This window comes from Oncorhynchus clarkii, chromosome 12 (assembly GCF_045791955.1).
Source record: "Oncorhynchus clarkii lewisi isolate Uvic-CL-2024 chromosome 12, UVic_Ocla_1.0, whole genome shotgun sequence".
NCBI classification, from domain to species: Eukaryota; Metazoa; Chordata; class Actinopteri; order Salmoniformes; family Salmonidae; genus Oncorhynchus; species Oncorhynchus clarkii.
The window spans coordinates 85,637,801-85,659,512 of record NC_092158.1 but is presented as its reverse complement, the minus strand read 5'-3'; the positions used below and the strand labels follow the sequence as shown (position 1 = coordinate 85,659,512).

General features: G+C 46.8%; 1 protein-coding gene across 1 annotated transcript in view; it reads left to right on the top strand.

Moving 5' to 3' along the window:
• Nucleotides 1-21,712, top strand: part of LOC139421561 (voltage-dependent P/Q-type calcium channel subunit alpha-1A-like) — a 192,606-nt gene that overhangs the window by 99,720 nt on the left and 71,174 nt on the right. Inside the window, exons 17-30 of the mRNA XM_071172579.1 lie at nucleotides 554-621; nucleotides 1,609-1,712; nucleotides 3,861-3,911; nucleotides 5,224-5,359; nucleotides 6,322-6,959; nucleotides 7,142-7,503; nucleotides 7,736-7,871; nucleotides 8,105-8,234; nucleotides 8,604-8,663; nucleotides 8,822-8,928; nucleotides 17,414-17,513; nucleotides 18,458-18,618; nucleotides 18,723-18,863; nucleotides 19,092-19,293. Of these exons, the coding sequence (XP_071028680.1) occupies nucleotides 554-621; nucleotides 1,609-1,712; nucleotides 3,861-3,911; nucleotides 5,224-5,359; nucleotides 6,322-6,959; nucleotides 7,142-7,503; nucleotides 7,736-7,871; nucleotides 8,105-8,234; nucleotides 8,604-8,663; nucleotides 8,822-8,928; nucleotides 17,414-17,513; nucleotides 18,458-18,618; nucleotides 18,723-18,863; nucleotides 19,092-19,293 (2,396 nt within the window). The remainder of the gene's footprint in view (nucleotides 1-553; nucleotides 622-1,608; nucleotides 1,713-3,860; nucleotides 3,912-5,223; nucleotides 5,360-6,321; nucleotides 6,960-7,141; nucleotides 7,504-7,735; nucleotides 7,872-8,104; nucleotides 8,235-8,603; nucleotides 8,664-8,821; nucleotides 8,929-17,413; nucleotides 17,514-18,457; nucleotides 18,619-18,722; nucleotides 18,864-19,091; nucleotides 19,294-21,712) is intronic.

The window sequence follows — 21,712 nt, the reverse complement described above, 5'->3', positions numbered from 1 at the left end:
TGTTCATCGTTGTCTCTGATTGGGAACCATATTTAGGCAGCCATATTCTTTGAGTGTTTCGTGGGTGATTGTTCCTGTCTCTGTGTTTGTTGTCACCAGATAGGCTGTATAGGTTTTCACGTTACGTTTGTTGTTTTAGTATTGTTCGTTTTTCTTCATTATTAAACATGTATGAAAATTACCACGCTGCATTTTGGTCCGACTCTACTTCACCCGAAGAAAACCGTAACACTCATCTCATACGTATATACTGTACTCGATACCATCTACTGTATCTTGCCTATGCCGCTCTGTACCATCACTCATTCATTTATCTTTATGTACATATTCTTTATCCCCTTACACTTGTGTGTATAAGACAGTAGTTTTGGAATTGTTAGTTAGATTACTTGTTGGTTATTACTGCATTGTCGGAACTAGAAGCACAAGCATTTCGCTACACTCGCATTAACATCTGCTAACCATGTGAATGTGACAAATAAAATTTGATTTGACACACACACACACACACACACACACAGTATAGTTTCTGTCTTTAACCCTTTGCCCTCAGACACTCTGCTGAATGTGTTCTTGGCCATTGCTGTGGACAATCTGGCCAACGCACAGGAACTCACTAAGGTACAGTACTTGACCTCTCACCCTGTCAGCTCTAGCTCCCCATCAAAAATGATCTGTATATTGACAGATATTGGACTGAATGCTCTAACAATGGGAATAAATGTCTGCAAGGGGCGGAAGGCAGGCGGGTAAGGCGGGAACAGGCGGGAACATTCTAGCCAATGAGAGGGCAGATATGCATGTGAACAACAGGCATACCACGTGCGTCCACTTATATCAGGAATTGTAACGGCCGTTGGTGGAAGCAGGTGAGGACCAAGATGCAGCGTGGTAAGTGTTCATCGTTATTTTATAAACTAAACACTAAATACAACAAGGAACAAAAGAAACAACCGAAACAGCTCCGTCAGGTGCAAAACACACTAAACAGAAAATAACTACCCACAAAACCCATGTGGGCAAGAGCCACCTAAGTATGGTTCTCAATCAGAGACAACGATAGACAACTGTCCCTGATTGAGAACCACACCCGGCCAAACAACACAGAAATCAAAAACATAGAAAATTAACATAGAATGCCCACCCTAGTCACACTCTGGCCTAACCAAAATAGAGAATAAAAGCCTCTCTATGGCCAGGGTGTGACAGTAATAACCTTAACATTCGATCAAATAAGCCCCACTTTGCCAATTAGCAATTACATTTTATATTGACCAAATTCAAAGTTCTCTCATTGTCGCCATACAAAAAAATCCCCACTTGGTCTGCATCACGCTATATTCTCGCGTGGCCTGATTTTGGGGCTGGAGTCAGCCATCTTCACTTCACCTCTTCGTCTGTATCTCCATGTATCTGTATCTGTCAATGCCCCTCTTTCTCCTATCTATAACCATATCTATAAAGGTCATTGCTCTCTTCTCTCACTCTGTCTACCATCTGTATCAACCTCCTCTATCTCTGCTTTTTATCCCCCCCTCTCTCTCCCTCCTATGTATTTCCCGTCTCCCCTCCTCCCCCCCTCTCTCTCCCACTCGCTTTCTTTGGTAGGACGAGCAGGAAGAGGAAGCCGCTTCCAAGAAAAATGCTTTGCAAAAAGCCAAGGAGGTGGCCGAAGTCAGCCCTCAGTCTGTAGCCAACATGTCCATAGCGGCGTAAGTATCTCTCTTTCTTTCTCTGTTTCCATATCTCTCTCTGTTGTTTCTCTTATGCTTGCCCCCTCATCTCTCTTAGTGTGTTCACTCTTCAGCTGCACATACCTGCATACATACCTGCAGACACCTGCGTACTTGCTCGCACACACACACACACACACACACACACACACACAGTGTTTGATCTCCTCCTCCTCCAGTAGGAAGCAGTGAGTCTTAGATCCTTTCTCTGCAGCTCTCTGTTCTCTCATGGTGAAGTTCACAGTGTGTCCACGGTCCACAGCCCTTATAATGTCACAGCAGGGGAGCCTGAGGATGTAGGGACACTGCAAATATCACACATAGAGTTGACCACCACTATTATTATACCAAGGTTAAAACTGTTGTTTCTACTCTGAAACATGAACACGTATGCATGCAAGCAAATACTTACATGCACACACACACACACACACACACACACACACACACACACACACACACACACACACACGCACACTCAGTCAATCTCTGACATAGCCCACTTTTGATATGTACTTTTGTGTGGTGTGTTGACTATTGTTGTGTGTTGTGTCTTGGTCATGTTTCCTAGTCTGCAAGACAGCTAAAGGTGCACTGATAGAGCAATACTAGGAATGGTTTCCACTAATGTGGTGACTGTGATGTCATTCCTAGCACTGCCCCACCATTCCAGTATAAATCCATATCATTCATCCGCATATGTGGATGATATAATAGCTTTGAAAGCAGGGATTTTCCAAGCTGGAATCTCCACACTTGCTAAAGCAGGTTAGGAGATACTCTGAGTCCCTGTCTGGGACTCTGGGAAGAAGATTTCTCTCTGGATCTAAATGGGTTACACTTTACCTGACCCCTCCTTCACAAGGCCGACGTAACACTATTATAATGATGACATAACACTATTATAATGATGACATAACACTATTATAATGATGACATAACACTATTATGATGATGACATAACACCATTATAATGATGACAACACTATTATAATGATGACATAACACCATTATAATGATGACATAACACTATTATGATGATGACATAACACCATTATAATGATGACGTAACACTATTATAATGATGACATAACACTATTATGATGATGACATAACACCGATTTTAATGATGACATAACACTATTATAATGAAGACATAACACTATTATAATGATGATGACATAACACCATTATAATGATGACATAACACTATTATAATGATGACATAACACTATTATAATGATGACTGAACACTATTTATATTGATGACATAACACTATTATAATGATGACATAACACTATTATAATGATGATGACATAACACTATTATAATGATGACATAACACATGTTGTAAACATGGCATGACAACAAGAAGACCTGGGTAACGGTTTGTGACTTGAGATATCCGCTGTAAGAGAACTGGCCCTTTGAAGGGCAGTCTGTGTTTGGTAGAATGAATGGAGAGATGTGTAGATACCCTGAAGACAGTGCAATAGAATTTGTGCAACAGAGACTAAATGTGAGCTAGAGAGATATGGACGCCTGTGTAGTGGAAGAGAGATGTGGATCCTGAGATAGAGAAATAGTATGAGAAAAGTCTAGAGGGATAAATCAAGTTTGTGCAAGAGAAAGAAAGGTGAAAGATGGAGAGAGAAAGGAGAGGAAGATCAAAAGAGAAAGAAAAGGAGAACAGAATAGAAATGGAGAGATAGATGAATAGAGACATTGCAAGATGGTTGTCTGAGCAGTGTGAGTTGAAATGGTGTGTGTATTTGTTAGTGTAAAGTGTGTGTGTGTGTGTGTGTGTGTGTGTGTGTGTGTGTGTGTGTGTGTGTGTGTGTGTGTGTGTGTGTGTGTGTGTGTGCGTGCGTGCGTGCGTGCGTGCGTGTGTGTGTGTGTGTGTGTTGGTGAGGTTTGAGGAGTGTGTTGCCTCATTCACACTATAGGGCCGACCCTAAATGCACTGTACTGGCTCATATATCTTTTTTTCACATGGTTCTTTCCAGCATGGTTCCAGCCACTCTGGTGGATGCGTAGCCAGGTCAGCCCTGGTTGGTCATATAGTGTGAATTGGGCACGCGTGTGTTCTCTGTGTCATGTCACTCACCGACTGTTTCCCTCCTCAGTGAGAAAGTAAACAGCACAGGTCACAACGCTTCCGACCCCTTTCTGGACTGGTATTTACTCATTTATACTCCTTCTGTTTCTTTTCGCCCGCTTTTCCTTTCCTCTCCTCCTTTAGACCATCCTGTTTTAATTATCTCCCCCTAATTCTGATTTTTTACTCCTTTGCTTTTTTGTTGATTTTTGAGTTGGCTTATTCTGAGTATATTTTCTGTTGGCTGCTCCCCGCAGTATGGCTGTGGCTTTACTGTGGTTGACTGTGGTCCCTGGGAAAGGGAGCTAGTGGGGCCGGGGCGCCATTTTGGTTCTTTCGTTGGCAACATCTCAAATGACACCCTATTCCCCATATAGTGCACTACTGTTGACCTGAGCCTTTCATAAGAGTAGTGCAAAATATGGAGAATAGAGTGTTATCTGAGGTTTGCCCTTTTTTCTCAGAACTTCCATTTTCAGTCTTTTTGTTGATGATTCCATTTTGGTTCCTTCATTGGGTCCTTTTGGGTTTGGTTTCCTGGTCGACTGTGTAATATTCTAACCTTGCCTCAATATCATTCTCCATCTTGTGCCTCTCTCTGTGTGGTTTCCCAAAGTGGGGCTGGTCTGCCCACTGCTTTGGGAAACTGTGGTCGACCATACTCCTTCAGTAGCTCTGTGTTTCTGCCCTGTAGGTCCAGCAAGGTGACCCTTTACATGTGTGTGTGTGTGAGCTCTATAGTGTGTGTTTGTGTATTTGCTTGTGTTTATATTTCTGTATACCTGTGTATGTTGGTTTCTGTATGTCTGTGTGTTTGTATATTTGTAAATTGACTCAGATACCACTGCTTAACCTGATATTTGACACTCTCAACCTCCCCATCCATCCTCTCTTTTCTCTACCTCTCTGCCTCCCCTCCTTCTCCTCTGCTCTCCATCATGCTTTCTGTCTATATTTCTTAACCTCTCTTTTCTCCTCGCTCTTCTCCCCTTTCATCCAACTCTCTGTCCATCTGTCTCACCTTTCCTCCATCTCACCGCCCTCCTCTTTCTCTCGCCTGCTCTCTTCTCTCTACTCTCATCTCTTCTATCCTCTTCCTCTCGCTCGGTCCCCCTCTCTCTGTCCCTCCTCTCATCCTTTCCCCTCTCTCTGTCCCTCCTCTTTCTCTCGCCTGCTCTCTTCTCTCATCTCTCATCTCTTCTATCCTCTACCTCTCTCTCGGTCCCCCTCTCTCTGTCCCTCCTCTCATCCTTTCCCCTCTCTCTGTCCCTCCTCTCATCCTTCCCCTCTCTCGGTCCCCCTCTCTCTGTCCCTCCTCTCTCGGTCCCCCTCTCTCGGTCCCCCTCTCTCTGTCCCTCCTCTCATCCTTTCCCCTCTCTCCGTCCCTGTAGTAAGGAGCAGCAGAAGAACAATAAGGGTGGTAATAAGTCCGTGTGGGAACAGAGAACCAAGGAGCTGAGGAAACAGACTCTAATGACCAGCAGAGAGGCACTCTACAATGAACTGGACCCAGAGGACCGCTGGAAGGCAAGGAGAGAGGGAGGGAGGGGGAAGGCTGGAAGGAAGGCAAGGAGAGAGGGAGGGAGGGGGAAGGCTGGAAGGAAGGCAAGGAGAGAGGGAGGGAGGGAGGGAGGGAGGGAGGGAGGGAGGGAGGGAGGGAGGGAGGGAGGGAGGGAGGGAGGGAGGCTGGAAGGAAGGAAGGAAGGAAGGAAGGAAGGAAGGAAGGAAGGAAGGAAGGAAGGAAGGAAGGAAGGAAGGAAGGAAGGAAGGGAAGGAGAGTGGAGGGATGGAAAGGGGATACCTAGTCAGTTGCACAGTTGAATGCATTCAATCAAAATGTGTCTACCGCATTTAAGCTGAATCAGAGAGGTGAGGGGGCTGCCTTAATCGTCATCCACATCATTGGTGCCAGGGGAGCAGTTGTTGTGGGGGTTAACTGCCTTGCTCAAGGGCAGAACAGCAGATGTTTCCACCTTGCCGGCTCAGGGATTCAAACAAGCAACCTTTCAGTTACTGTCCCAAGCTCTAACCTCTAGGCTACCTGCCACCCCAGAGAGGGGGGTAAGGAGGGAGGTGGGTAAAGGAGGAAGGGAGACAGTGAGAGACAACAAACCAAATGGAGAAGGGTGGAGAGAGCGATGGAACACAGAAAGGGGAGAAATTCCGAAAGTTGGTAACACTTTTTATTGGTCTGGGTTAAGCTGCTTGATAGTTTCGGGTACTTACCTCATATAGTTCATCATAATGAATAACTACCTGGTAATTACCGGGTACCAAATGTAACATACTGGTTGGTGCCTTTGTCAATTTACCATTAATTGAATCAAGTTTTTGAAAAAATAAGCGTTATAGGTGGTTGGTTATATGACCTCTGGAATGCTAACGATATTATGCCTCTCCTTGATTCCGCCTGGCCTTCCTCTTCCGTCCCCTGCTTACAACTCTCCCAACCCAACCTTTCCCTCCCTCCCCCCTCCCCTTTCTTCCAGGTGAACTACTCCCGCCACATTCGTCCTGACATGAAGACCCACACAGACCGCCCTCTAGTGGTGGACCCCCAGGAGAACCGCAACAACAACACCAACAAGACCACCAAAGAGCCTGACCCCCGCCTCAGCCAGCAGCACGCCGACGAGCTGGTCCGCAAGCAGACACATGTCCACGAGAGAGGAGGTGGGGGCTCAGGGTCTGGTTCAGGCCCTGCAAGGTCTTACGAGCGGGCAGACTCTACGGAGAGCCGCAGGAGCCGTAAGGAGAGCAAGGAGCACCAGGAGCTCCAACACCACCACTCCTCCCATACCCGCCTAGATGCAACGATGCTGGGACAGAGTGGAGAGGAGAGGCCCCAGAGAAGGCACCACCACCCACGGGGCCAGGTGGGCTCATCGGAGCACAGGAAACCCCGCCAGCACCGCATGCCCCCAGAGGACGAAGAGGGGGGAGGTGGAGGTGGTGGAGGAGGAGGAGGAGGAGGGGAAAGGCGACACAAGAACAGGGGGACAGAAGGAGAAGGCGAGGGGGAGCAAGAGGGGGGTGATGGAGGTGAGAGGAGGCAGAGACGGCATCGCCATGGCACTCAGTCAGGGTGTGATGGTGAGGGGAAGAGGACGCGGCAACACCGCAGGAAGTGAGGGAGACCCTGACACACACAGACACACACATGTATACGCACTCACACTTTCCTCTGTCAACCAGTGTCCTTATACAGTAGTTCTCAGAACCATTCTGACATTTCCCTACTCCTTCTCTTCCATCAATCTCTCTCGTTTCTCCCTCTCTTTCTTTCTTTCCTTCTCTTTCCCTCTATAGGGATGGTCCCAACCTGTCCACTACACGGCCCATCCAGAAGAGCCTCTGTAGACAGGACAGCCAGTACAGCGAGGACATGGACAATGTCATGAACAGTAAACTGGCCACCAGCCAGCCCAAGCTACACCCAGGCTACACCCAGCAGCCCTGCCCAGCCTCGGGCCTCCCCAGCCCAGCCAACCACACTACCCCAGGCCCAGGCTTCGGTCCTGCAGGCCTCAACACTCACCTGACCAACAGCAGCTCCCACCTGGGCCTAGATGGAAGCCTGGTTCCTGCATACGGAAGTAGCACCCGGATACCGGACCACACGGCAGTGGACATACCACCCATGTTTCCTTCACACAACGCCATATTGCAGGGTGAGAGAGAGGGAAGAAAGAGGAGGGGAGGGGGATGGAGGGAGACTGTGTATGACCAAGGTTTATCAGGTCACTTCTTCAGTCAAAACATTGAGAAACAGCCACACATGCCATGCTATTTCTGAATTCTTGTTTCTTCCCTTCATTCTTCCCTGTCCTTTCCTCTCCTATCCACCCCCTCCCTCCCCCTCTGTCTCTCTCTCTCCTCCCTCTCTTTCTTACATCCCTCCAGTCAATAAGAATGCTAACACGGAGCCTCTGCCTAAGAAGGAGGATAAGGAGGAGGATGATGATGAGAAGGGTGATGAAGATGGACCCAAACCAATGCCTCCCTATAGCTCCATGTTCATCCTCTCTACCACCAACCCGTATGTGGACACATGCATGCACACACACAATCACAATCACAATCACACACACATGTACATTCATTATTAATTATATTAATGATGCATTTTTTTGTGTTTGTTGCAATGTGTGTGTGTGTGTGTGTGTGTGTGTGTGTGTGTGTGTGTGTGTGTGTGTGTGTGTGTACATGCATGCTTGTGTGTGTCTGCATGTGTGTACGTGCATGCTCGTGTGTGTCTGTGTGTGTGATTAGGTTCCGGAGACTATGCCACTACATTGTGACTCTGAAATTCTTTGAGTTTGGAATCCTGTCTACCATCGCTATGAGCAGTATCGCCCTGGCAGCAGAAGACCCCGTCTGGCCAGAATCACCTCGCAACAATGTGAGACACTCAATGCTCTGTTTCCGTATTAGCTTATATTTACTCTCCATGCTAACTTAACTATTAGCTAGCTTCTACTTTACCCTCCATGCTAACTTAGCTATTATAGCTAACTTCTACTTTACCCTCCATGCTAACCTAGCTATTATAGCTAACTTCTACTTTACCCTCCATGCTAACTTAGCTATTATAGCTAACTTCTACTTTACCCTCAATGCTAACTTAGCTATTATAGCTAACTTCTACTTTACCCTCAATGCTAACTTAGCTATAAGCTAACTTTTACTTTACCCTCCATGCTAACTGAACTATTAGCAAGCTTCTACTTTACGTCCGCTAACTCTGTGTCCTCTCTCTCCCTTTATGCAGGTTCTGCGCTACTTTGACTATGTGTTTACGGGAGTGTTCACCTTTGAGATGTTGATTAAGGTAATTCTGAATCTATTTCACTCTAGCTATACTTGTAATTTTTTTGACGTGAGACAATCAATAACAAAACATATCAACTCTCTCTGTCGCCCTCATTCTAACGCCCCCTCACTCTCTCTCACTTTCTCTCTCCCCCCCCCCCCCCACCTCTCTCTCAGATGGTGGATCTGGGCCTGGTGTTGCACCAGGGCTCTTATTTCCGTGACCTGTGGAACATCCTGGACTTTATAGTGGTTAGTGGTGCTCTGGTGGCCTTCGCCTTCACGTAAGTTACCCTCCTGCCCCGTCATCTCCTCTCCCCCAACTCTCTCTCTTGTCCTGCCTGCTGCCCCATCTCCTTCTCTCCCCCATCTCCCCCTCTCTCTCCTCTCCTCTCTGCCCCCTCTCTCTGCTGTCCTTGCAAGGGGTCACAATGTCACTGCGCAGACAGCCTCACAGGCGCCCTGGAGCAAAGCCCCACTCTCTCTCTCTCTCCTCTGTCGCTCTCTCTTCTGTTGCTCTCTCTTCTGTCACTCTCTCTTCTGTCACTATCTCGTCTCTTTATATCCCATGCTCTTGTTTTGTCTCATGTTCACACTCCCACGCTCTCTCTCTCCTGTCTCACTCTGTCTCAGTCTTAGCTCCTCTGTCTTGTTCTGTCTCACTCGATCAACAACCTTCCCACAACCTTCCCATAGCCTCCAACTCCCCAGGCTACTGGCACTACCGTTTCCCCAATGCCCCTTTCAATCATCGTTCGCCAGAGTCAACCCCTTTCCTCTCCTCCTGTCCTTTATCCCGCTCCCCATCTCACCTGCCTCCCTCGCTCCTCGTTTCTACATCTCCCCCCTGCGGTCCAACACTATCCCCCTCCACCCTTTCTCTCCCAACGTCCACTATGCCCCCCTCTCTCGCTCCTCTCCTCCCCCTTATCTCCCGTGGGTGTGAGGACCACCCCAGGCACCTGTAACCCTTTAGTGTCCCGGGCGGTTCTGGAGCTGAGGGGCCTGAGCCGCACCCCTCCTCCACCCCTCCTACGGAGCAGGTATTTCAGCTTCCTTCTTCTGCACGCCACTGCCTGAGCTTGGGCTGGGAGTGGGACAGGTGCTATGGCTGGTGATGAAGCTGGTACTATCGCTGGGGCTGGAGCTTGGTGTGGGATGAAGAAGGGTGCCTTAATGAAATAAAGGTTTAGGATGGGGGAAGTTCTGGGTCTAAGGCTAAATGGAACGGGAGCTGGGGGTCTGGGGAAAGAGAAGTTCTGGGTCTAAGGCTAAATGGAACGGGAGCTGGGGGTCTGAGGAAAGAGAAGTTCTGAGTCTAAGGCTAAATGGAACGGGAGCTGGGGGTGTGGGGAAAAACAAGTGTTGGGTCTAAGGCTAAATGGAACGGGAGCTGGGGGTCTGAGGAAAGAGAAGTTCTGAGTCTAAGGCTAAATGGAACGGGAGCTGGGGGTCTGGGGAAAGATAAGTTCTGGGTCTAAGGCTAAATGGAACGGGAGCTGGGGGTGTGGGGAAAGACAAGTGTTGGGTCTAAGGCTAAATGAAACGGGAGCTGGGGGTCTGGGGAAAGAGAAGTTCTGGGTCTAAGGCTAAATGGAACGGGAGCTGGGGGTGTGGGGAAAGATAAGTTCTGGGTCTAAGGCTAAATGGAACGGGAGCTGGGGGTCTGGGGAAAGAGAAGTTCTGGGTCTAAGGCTAAATGGAACGGGAGCTGGGGGTCTGGGGAAAGATAAGTTCTGGGTCTAAGGCTAAATGGAACGGGAGCTGGGGGTCTGGGGAAAGAGAAGTGTTGGGTCTAAGGCTAAATGAAACGGGAGCTGGGGGTCTGGGGAAAGAGAAGTTCTGGGTCTAAGGCTAAATGGAACGGGAGCTGGGGGTGTGGGGAAAGACAAGTGTTGGGTCTAAGGCTAAATGGAACGGGAGCTGGGGGTCTGGGGAAAGAGAAGTGTTGGGTCTAAGGCTAAATGGAACGGGAGCTGGGGGTCTGGGGAAAGAGAAGTGTTGGGTCTAAGGCTAAATGAAACGGGAGCTGGGGGTGTGGGGAAAGACAAGTGTTGGGTCTAAGGCTAAATGGAACGGGAGCTGGGGGTCTGGGGAAAGAGAAGTTCTGGGTCTAAGGCTAAATGGAACGGGAGCTGGGGGTCTGGGGAAAGAGAAGTTCTGGGTCTAAGGCTAAATGGAACGGGAGCTGGGGGTCTGGGGAAAGAGAAGTTCTGGGTCTAAGGCTAAATGGAACGGGAGCTGGGGGTCTGGGGAAAGAGAAGTTCTGGGTCTAAGGCTAAATGGAACGGGAGCTGGGGGTCTGAGGAAAGAGAAGTTCTGGGTCTAAGGCTAAATGGAACGGGAGCTGGGGGTCTGGGGAAAGAGAAGTTCTGGGTCTAAGGCTAAATGGAACGGGAGCTGGGGGTCTGGGGAAAGAGAAGGGCTGGGGTTGTAGCCGGGATCAGGATGGGGTAAAAAAGAAGAGGGTTAAGGTTGAGACAAGGGTGTTAGGGCTGGAGTGGGGGTGGGGGCAGGTGGGGTTGAGTGAAGAGAGGTGTAGTTCTTGGAATAGTACATTGATACATTGACCCTCTTGAAAAGAGATGCTGAGTCTTAATGTGACTACCTGGACCGACACAGGATAGATCAACAGACTAAAGGGAATGGTTGGGTTGGGTAGGCTTAAAAGGGTTGTTTTTGGACTGTTCTAGAATTCTGAGCTTTTTCATGATCCACCTCTTATCGTATACCGTGGCGCCTGAAATGGTGTCCAAGATTTCTCTAGGCTGGTTGATTTAGACCTAGGATATGATTTTACAATGAATTTATACATAGTTGCATGATATAAAGTCATTGGTTAAGGCTTGTGAGTTGATTATTGTACATGCTACCTGAACACATAGTGCATGAGTTATTCTGACAGTATTGATGTGAGTCTTTCCACCCTAACCCAGTCCCCTTATACAGGTGGATCATTGACCAATGGAAAAACATGGTGACCAGGGCATTTTGATGCACTCAATTCAGGAATTGAATTTGAAATGTTGAACCCCTTCAAAGAAAATACTGGGATATGTTCAAAACCATTCATTCCATTTCAACGGATCATCTGAATTGACTGAATCAAAATGGAATCGAAAGCCCAACCCTAAAGGAAAGCACGGGTATGAGGATGATGTGCACATAGGCATGCATACATACTTGAGGTCCATATACATGCATCTAAGAATGGGAATGGCTATAACTAACAGTCATTTCTGTAATGCATATGAAGAACCTATCATAGCTCAGAGTATATGATCATTCATTAGCTGATAGGGGTGTTGTGTGTTTCGCAAACAGAAATCACTCCGCTTTGTATCTTCCCAAGCATGTCTAATTCCTCCTCAGGGAAGGTCCCTTTCTTCCACCCTTACTCCCTAGGCCCTAACACTAGCTCCCATTGCTTAACGCTTTGCTTCCCCTCCAAAGAGAGGGGTTACAGATTACCGTTACAGTGGGCATGCAAGTTTTCTTCTCCTTTAAGGGAGAAAGATAGAAAAAGATACCTGGATGTGCCTGCAGAATACTCCCTCCTTCCCCCCTCCCTCCCTCCCTCCATCCCTCACTCCATCCCTCACTCCTTTACTCTGCTCCTGTGTAGAGAAACAAACTGTTCACCAATCCCTTTTACATTCCTCCTTCTCCTCCTCACTCCGTTTTCCTGATCTCCAACTGGATAGGTTCACAGAATGTTAGCATTGCCCAGCTAGCATTAGCATCATTACAGTTGCCTATCCAATCATTTCACATCTGCAGTCATGTGAAGGAGATGAAGGAAAGGATGATTTGTAGGAATATTTGGACACTCAAGGTAGAAGTTGCAAACCACAGATCTAAGACCAGATTGTCCTCCCACAAATCCTAACCTTGCCCGTTAGGCTGGTAAAAACAAATATGATCCTAGATCAGTTTCCGGGGACAACTTCATACTCTTCCTCTGAGTGGCCGGTGCTCCAGGGTGGCAGTGGCACCCCCTGTCTGTGGGACTGACCCTGATCCTGCCATGCTGTGTGTGTGTGTGTGTGTGTGTGTGTGTGTGTGTGTGTGTGTGTGTGTGTGTGTGTGTGTGTGTGTGTGTGTGTGTGTGTTTGAGTATTTCATGCATATATATGTGTCTTTCTGTATGTATATATGTGTGTTGCATCTATATATATGTGTATGTGTATATTTCTGTATGTATGTGTTGCATACTGTATATATGTGTTTATCTGAGTGTATATGTATGTTCATGTGTTTCACTTTCTGTGTTAGGCTTGCGTTTTTAGTCTTAAGGTATAATGGAATGTTTGACAAAGGTCCAGACAGACAGACAGACAGACAGACAGACAGACAGACAGACAGACAGACTGACTGACTGACTGACTGACTGACTGACTGACTGACTGACTGACTGACTGACTGACTGACTGACTGACTGACTGACTGATAGATTAGTCAGAGAGACAGAGACTCTGATAGATTAGTCAGATAGACAGAGACTCTGATAGATTAGTCAGATAGACAGAGACTGAGACTGATAGATTAGTCAGAGACAGAGACTCTGATAGATCAGTCAGATAGACTGATACTCTGATAGACTGATACTCTGATAGATCAGTCAGGTAGACTGAAACTCTGATAGATTAGTCAGATAGACTGATACTCTGATAGATTAGTCAGAGAGACAGAGACTCTGATAGATTAGTCAGATAGACTGATACTCTGATAGACTGATACTCTGATAGATTAGTCAGAGAGACAGAGACTCTGATAGATTAGTCAGATAGACTGATACTCTGATAGACTAATACTCTGATAGATTAGTCAGAGAGACAGAGACTCTGATAGATTAGTCAGATAGACAGAGACTCTGATAGATTAGTCAGATAGACTGATACTCTGATAGATCAGTCAGGTAGACTGATACTCTGATAGATTAGTCAGATAGACTGAAACTCTGATAGATTAGTCAGAGAGACAGAGACTCTGATAGATTAGTCAGATAGACTGATACTCTGATAGATTAGTCAGAGAGACAGAGACTCTGATAGACTGATACTCTGATAGATTAGTCAGATAGACTGATACTCTGATAGATTAGTCAGAGAGACAGCAAGACAGACAGACAGACAGACTCTGATAGAGCAGTCAGAGAGACAGCAAGACAGACAGAGAGAGATTGTGATAGATTAGTCAGACAGACCAACATAGACTCTGATAGTTCAGTCAGAGAGACAACAAGACAGACAGAGAGAGATTGTGATAGATTAGTCAGACAGACAGAGACTCTGATAGATCAGTCAGACAGACAGACAGAGACGCTGATAGATCAGTCAGATAACAGTGAAACTCACAGGGCCAAAGCAGACTCTAACAGATTCAATTGGTCTAAATCAAGCAGCATTGCAGATAGAACGAGTACTCCCATTGGAGATCTGTATCACCACTTTGATCTAATTACTCTGGCATCCAGTGTCTGGCCTGATGATCGGTGGTATCTGGGCTCGTGCCGTCATCCTCATACCTCTCAAATAAATAGAAGAACCGCTGTGCCTGAACATATTGCCCTTCCCAAGGCAGGATACTGATAGGCTGAAACTGGTACAAGCCTACACTAGTGGACCAATCAGATGACTGAAAGGGAAGTGGTTTGATATTGGTTACTATGGTTACTAACATGGATGTTCCCCTCAGTTGACCCTATGGAATTGTTAAAGCATCATTGATGTTAAGCGTCAATGGTGGCACTAGTTTGGTGCTGTGTCCCAGTTATGAGTTCTCTCTCTGTATGTGTGTGTGTGTGTGTGTGTGTGTGTGTGTGTGTGTGTGTGTGTGTGTGTGTGTGTGTGTGTGTGTGTGTGTGTGTGTGTGTGTGTGTGTGCGTGCGCGTGCGTGCGTGTGATAATGGGCTTCAATAAAGGCATAGATTGTTTAGCCACGAAACTAGCATTGAATTATATAACTTCCCATGACAGACAAACAGACAGGTAGCTAGGAGTGTTTATGTCATGGAGGTTGAAGATATGACAGACAAACAGACAGGTAGCTAGGAGTGTTTATGTCATGGAGGTTGAAGATATGACAGACAAACAGACAGGTAGCTAGGAGTGTGTATGTTGGGGAGGTTGAAGATATGACAGACAAACAGACAGGTAGCTAGGAGTGTGTATGTCATGGAGGTTGAAGATATGACAGACAAACAGACAGGTAGCTAGGAGTGTGTATGTTGGGGAGGTTGAAGATATGTGTGTATGTGAGAGGGGAGGGATCTAACAAAACGCAGGCCTTGCACTCTTTTTTTCTGTTTCTCTGTCTCATATGGATGTTTTTCCTCCTTCAAACCCGTCCTTTTCCCTTTGTCCCGTTTTCTCTCCTTCTCTGTCTCTTTCTTTTCCTACCTCTCTCTCTCTCTCTCCCTCTCTCTCTCTATCTCTCCCTCTCTCTCTCTCTCTCTCTCTCTCTCTCTCTCTCTCTCTCTGTCTCTCTCTCTCTCTCTCTCTGTCTCTCTCTCTCTCTCTCTCTCTCTCTCTCTCTCTCTCTCTCCCTGTCTCTGACCCTCTCTGATCTCTCCGTTCCGGAACAACAGGAGCAGTAGCGGGTAAAGTTGTGTTCTCTTTCCTCTCTTTCTCTTCTGCTGCACTCTGACTGCTTGTCCTTCCGATCACACGGCTTTCCTCTCTTTCTTTTTTAAATCTGTCCGTCCTCACTGTCGCCCACGTGTCTTTATCTCTTTCTCTCTCACTGTCGCCCACGTGTCTTTATCTCTTTCTCTCTCACTGTCGCCCACGTGTCTTTATCTCTTTCTCTCTCACTGTCGCCCACGTGTCTTTATCTCTTTCTCTCTCACTGTCGCCCACGTGTCTTTATCTCTTTCTCTCTCACTGTCGCCCACGTGTCTTTATCTCTCTCTCTCTCACTGTCGCCCACGTGTCTTTATCTCTTTCTCTCTCACTGTCGCCCACGTGTCTTTATCTCTTTCTCTCTCACTGTCGCCCACGTGTCTTTATCTCTTTCTCTCTCACTGTCGCCCACGTGTCTTTATCTCTCTCTCTCTCACTGTCGCCCATGTGTCTTTATCTCTCTCTTTCTCTCTCTCTCTCTGTCGTTCACCCTGCTCTCTCTGTGGAACAGCTCTGACTAACATACGACTCAAGTGAATTCAACCTGAATCAAATGTGAATCGTTCATGTGTGAGTCTGAACTAAGTCTAAAGCAAATCATAAGTGACTCAGAACAGACAATGAGAATAAAGAGAGCAGAGGACGCAGAGTAATAGGTGAACCAAGTGAATCAAGTGAAGAGAAGGGGGAAGTGTGATAGATACAGCAGCAGTAATAGCAACAGGTACTGGGGGCTGGTCATGCTGGAGCTAGAGAGCAGATGGAGACAGCGGAGAGAGGCAGTGAGTCTTAGGAAATACTGCTCATGGAGATCAGGTATACACATACGCATCCATGCAAACAAACACTCACACACACGCTATCGCAGGAAGATTTTGTAAACACACACACACACCTACACACCTGCAGAAACAGATGTGTAAACACACACACACACACACACACACACACACACACACACACACACACACACACACACACACACACACACACACACACACACACACACACAGCCAGCCACCAGTAAGTAGCCTTACATCTGGTGTAACAGCTGCAGCTGCAGCAGGAGGTTCTAGAAGACCTCAGGCATCCCCCACCATGACCCCTGACCTTGGAGAGGTCACAGCTTACCTTTTACCCCCTGAGGCTGGGTAGGGAAGACCCAGGGAGAAACCTGGAGTCATTTCTCACTGGGATGCAAGTTAGTTAGTTTGTTAGTTTCTCAGCTAGTCACCTAGTTATCTAGCCAGTTAGTTAGTTATTCATTCAGATCTTATGTGCAATTGGGACAGGGTTACCTCCACCATACAGGTGCTAGGGCTAGTCTCTCTTCTCTCTATGACCAGATACTCAGAGAGAATCCTGTCCACTCCCACACATGTTAGTATGTCCACAGTCTCCCCTCTAAAAAAAAGAAAGAGGTTTGGCTTGGCATTTCAGTCCAGAAATGCCTGCACAATATGTTTGTCTTTGCCAAAGACCAAGACACAATGTCATGCTGTTTGGGCTATGCTATGAAACCAGCTTCGGGAGGGGAATGGTAATGCTAGTGTCTCTGTGTAGAAAAGTTCCCCATTCCTCTAGCTATCAATGGAGAACTAGGTTTCAATACAGCATGGGAAGCTATAGGTTTCAAAGCAGCATGAGTAGACTGCACTGTTTCAGTATTTCAGTGCATGTGTCCGTGGGTTCAGCCACCTTGCTTAGTGTTGGATGATGCATTGCACAGTGCTAGAGTTGTTGAGAGTAGTTTGAATGGAACAATCCATGTTTATATAACATGTAACAGCATACAGAAAGCTGAAAGTACAGTGCGACTTAACCTTGTAGAAGTAGTCTGTCATAATACAGCATGCTTTGTCAACTAACCCTGTCTGAGTTCCTGTCAGTGAGCGAACTCAGCAGCTACCTTCTAGGAATGCTCTCCTACTACTTCTTCTCTCTTCTATTTGAACCAAGAGGGGCTACGCCAGCTTCCTCCATGTGCCGCCCCCTCCCTCTCTGACTGTTTGTGTGTGTGTGTGTGTGTGTGTGTGTGTGTGTGTGTGTGTGTGTGTGTGTGTGTGTGTGTGTGTGTGTGTGTGTGTGTGTGTGTGTGTGTGTGTGTGTGTGTGTGTGTGTGTGTGCGCGTGTGTGTGTGAAACAGGGGAAGCAGTAAGGGGAAAGACATCAGCACAATCAAGTCTCTGAGGGTTCTGAGAGTGTTGCGACCTCTGAAGACTATCAAGCGTCTTCCAAAGCTCAAGGTACGTTGAACTCTCACCACGTTTATTACTGTCTGTTAACAACCACATCCACCATTCTGATAAACATTTCTCCCAGGTAGGACCTTACAGTGTCCAGGCTGTTGGACCTCTTATTTGTCTCATCGTCAACCTCTATTTAAATCTGCCCCAGTCGCGTACAGATGGGCTGTGTGCCTTTGTTTGACTGTGTATCTCAGTGTCTCCAGGCTGTGTCTGACTGTGTTGTTGTGTATCTCTGTGTCTCCAGGCTGTGTCTGACTGTGTTGTTGTGTATCTCTGTGTCTCCAGGCTGTGTCTGACTGTGTTGTTGTGTATCTCTGTGTCTCCAGGCTGTGTCTGACTGTGTTGTTGTGTATCTCTGTATCTCCAGGCTGTGTTTGACTGTGTTGTTGTGTATCTCTGTGTCTCCAGGCTGTGTGGCTTTGTTTGACTGTGTATCTCTGTGTCTCCAGGCTGTGTCTGACTGTGTTGTTGTGTATCTCTGTGTCTCCAGGTTGTGTCTGACTGTGTTGTTGTGTATCTCTGTGTCTCCAGGCTGTGTCTGAACGTGTTGTTGTGTATCTCTGTGTCTCCAGGCTGTGTGCCTTTGTTTGATTGTGTATCTCTGTGTCTCCAGGCTGTGTCTGACTGTGTTGTTGTGTATCTCTGTGTCTCCAGGCTGTGTTTGACCGTGTTGTTGTGTATCTCTGTGTCTCCAGGCTGTGTTTGACTGTGTTGTTGTGTATCTCTGTGTCTCCAGGCTTTGTTTGACTGTGTTGTTGTGTATCACTGTGTCTCCAGGCTGTGTTTGACTGTGTTGTTGTGTATCTCTGTGTCTCCAGGCTGTGTTTGACTGTGTTGTTGTGTATCTCTGTGTCTCCAGGCTTTGTTTGACTGTGTTGTTGTGTATCTCTGTGTCTCCAGGCTGTGTTTGACTGTGTTGTTGTGTATCTCTGTGTCTCCAGGCTGTGTTTGACTGTGTGGTCAACTCCCTGAAGAACGTCCTGAACATCCTCATCGTCTACATGCTCTTCATGTTTATTTTTGCTGTGGTGGCCGTGCAGCTGTTCAAAGGGAGATTCTTCTACTGCACTGACGAGTCCAAAGAGTTTGAGCGCGATTGCAGGTCAGGAGACACACTCATGAAGACACACATACTGTATGGACACATGATGTAGACACACACACACACACACAGTGTAAGTATGAACAATCTGTTGTGTGTTCCAGGGGCGAATATCTAGTCTATGAGCGGAATAATGAAGTGAAGGCGCAGAAGCGGGAGTGGAAGAAGTACGATTTCCACTACGACAACGTGCTTTGGGCCCTGCTCACCCTCTTCACCGTTTCTACCGGAGAGGGGTGGCCGCAGTAAGTACAGGACAGACACACACACACACACACACACATGTGCAGGCACACACACACAGACTGATAGACACACAGACACATGTTCATGCACACACACAAAAAAACGATTTCTCTCTCTCTCTCGCTCTCTCTCTCTCAAACACACACACACATACACACACAGTCAAACACAACCGCCCCACCCCCCCCCATCCTAACCATCCCTCTCTCCTCTCTACCTTCCACCAGGGTGCTGAAACATTCAGTGGATGCGACCTATGAGAATCAGGGCCCGAGCCCGGGGTACCGGATGGAGATGTCCATCTTTTACGTGGTGTACTTCGTGGTCTTCCCCTTCTTCTTCGTCAATATCTTCGTAGCTCTCATCATCATCACTTTCCAGGAGCAAGGAGACAAGATGATGGAGGATTACAGTTTAGAGAAAAACGAGGTGAGAAGAGAGGGACAGGAGTGGAAGGGAGAAGGCAGAGAGGTTGGAGAAGAATGACATGAAAAAGTGATGGCAAAGATACTGTATTTAAAAATATATATATATATATATTTAACCTTTATTTAACTAGGCAAGTCAGTTAAGAACAAATTCTTATTTACAATGACGGCCAACCCCGGCAAAAACCCTAACCCGGGTGACGCTGGGCCAATTGTGCACCGCCCTATGGAACTCCCAATCACAGCCGGTTATGATACTGCCTGGAATTGAACCAGGGTTTGTAGTGACTCCTTTGTCACTGAGATGCAGTGTCTTAGACAACTGCGCCACTTGGGAATTGTAAAAAAATGTGTAGCTATTATTTGTAACAACACCAGGCTTTTAAGAGTGTGACAAAAACATCCAAGGGAGATTGGGACCGCTCAGTTGGGACCGTGACTAGCATGCTCTCCTTAAGAACAGATGGCCGGCGTTCAACGCCCCCCAGTGGTGTAATCTAGTCCCGCAGGTCTCAAATAGTTGAGTCAAATGTTTAAGCTCTAGAACAAAAGCCTAATGAAGGCATTTTCTGAAACACATTGGTTGTAACAATAACATACATTTTCACACACTGGTTGAATCAATGTTGTTTCCACGTCATTTCAATTAAATGATGTTGAACCACCGTGGAATAGATGTTGAATCGATGTCTACGCCCATTGGGAAACTTCGGTAACACTTTACTTGACACCAAGCGACATAACACGTTATGACACGGTCATAACCTTTTCTAATATGGTCATATATTTAGACCTGTTGTGACATATATTGTGAGATATATACACCTATATAAGAGTGTCGTAACCCACAAAACCTACCACACAAGGCAAAACATCTGATTACACCACAGCCTATGTGTCAACAGTATGTTTACAGTATGTTGTAAAATTGTTTTTAAATTGACCATGTTAAATTATAATTAGAATTGCGCACACGCTGATGTCAGACATGCACCTACCCCAATGCTCTGTTGATGAATGCAGGAGCAGATTTCAGGATCAGGACAAGACACCCTCTTTTTGACTGATGGCATGTACTTGATAGGCCTATCTGGCTTATATGATTATGATGGTCATAATGCTAATTGACAGTGTCATAAAGTGTATTTTCTTAGTCCTAGTAAAGTGACACAGGATGTTCATAAGTTATTTATCTGTCAGGTGTGTGCGTACTGGTAGAGTCTGGTGCAGGAGAGCAGAGAGTTGTGACACACTTTATTGAGGCAGGAGAAACCAACAGACGGACACCACTGCGTCAAAACCTCCAGCCAATTGGCAAAAGTGCCAAACGAGCAAACAGTCACAATAATTATGTTCAAACAAATAAACGCACCTCGTGACAAAACACAGAATATACGAACACCAGTCTGGCGCGTCAAACATGACACGTAACACAAACAATATCACACAAAGCCATGAGAGGGAACAGAGGAATAAATACATGCAGTGTGGTTGGGAGATGCAAACCAGGTGTGCAAAACAAGACAAAACAAATGGATCAATGAAAAATAGAGCGGCGATGGCTAGAAAGCCGGTGACGTCGACCGCCGAACGCCGCCCGAACAAGGAGAGGAGCCGACTTCGGTGGAAGTCGTGACATTATCCTGTGGCGGACTGCAATAGCATCGAATAGTCCCCGCGATATGCAACTGTTCAGGGAAGTCAGGAACCAATACACACAGTCAGTCAGGAAAGCAAAGGCTAGCTTGCCCAAGCCACCCCAGCTTCTCCTTCACCCAAATCCAGAAAGGAGATGTTCTGAAAGAGCTGCAAAACCTGGACCCGTACAAATCAGCTGGGCTAGACAATCTGGACCCTCTCTTTCTAAAATGATCCGCTGCCATTGTTGCAACCCCTATTACCAGTCTGTTCAACCTCTCTTTCGTATTGTCCGAGATCCCTAAAGATAGGAAAGCTGCCGCGGTCATCCCCTTCTTCAAAGGGGGTGACACTCTAGACCAAACTGTTATAGACCTATATCCATCCTGCCCTGCCTTTCTAAAGTCTTCGAAAGCTAAGTTAATAAACAGATCACAGACCATTTCGAATCCCACCGTACCTTCTCCGCTGTGCAGTCCGGTTTCTGAGCTGGTCACGGGTGCACCTCAGCCACGCTCAAGGTACTAAATGATATCATAACCGCCATCAATAAAAGACTGTACTGTGCAGCTGTCTTCATCGACCTTTCGACTCTGTCAATCACCGTATTCTTATCGGCAGACTCAACAGCCTTGGTTTCTCAAATGACTGCCTCACCTGGTTCACCAACTACTTATCAGACAGACAAATCAGAGGGGCTGTTGTATGGACCTCTGTCAGTCTCTATGGTAGTACCGCAGGGTTCAATACTCGGGCAGACTCTTTTCTCTGTATACATCAAC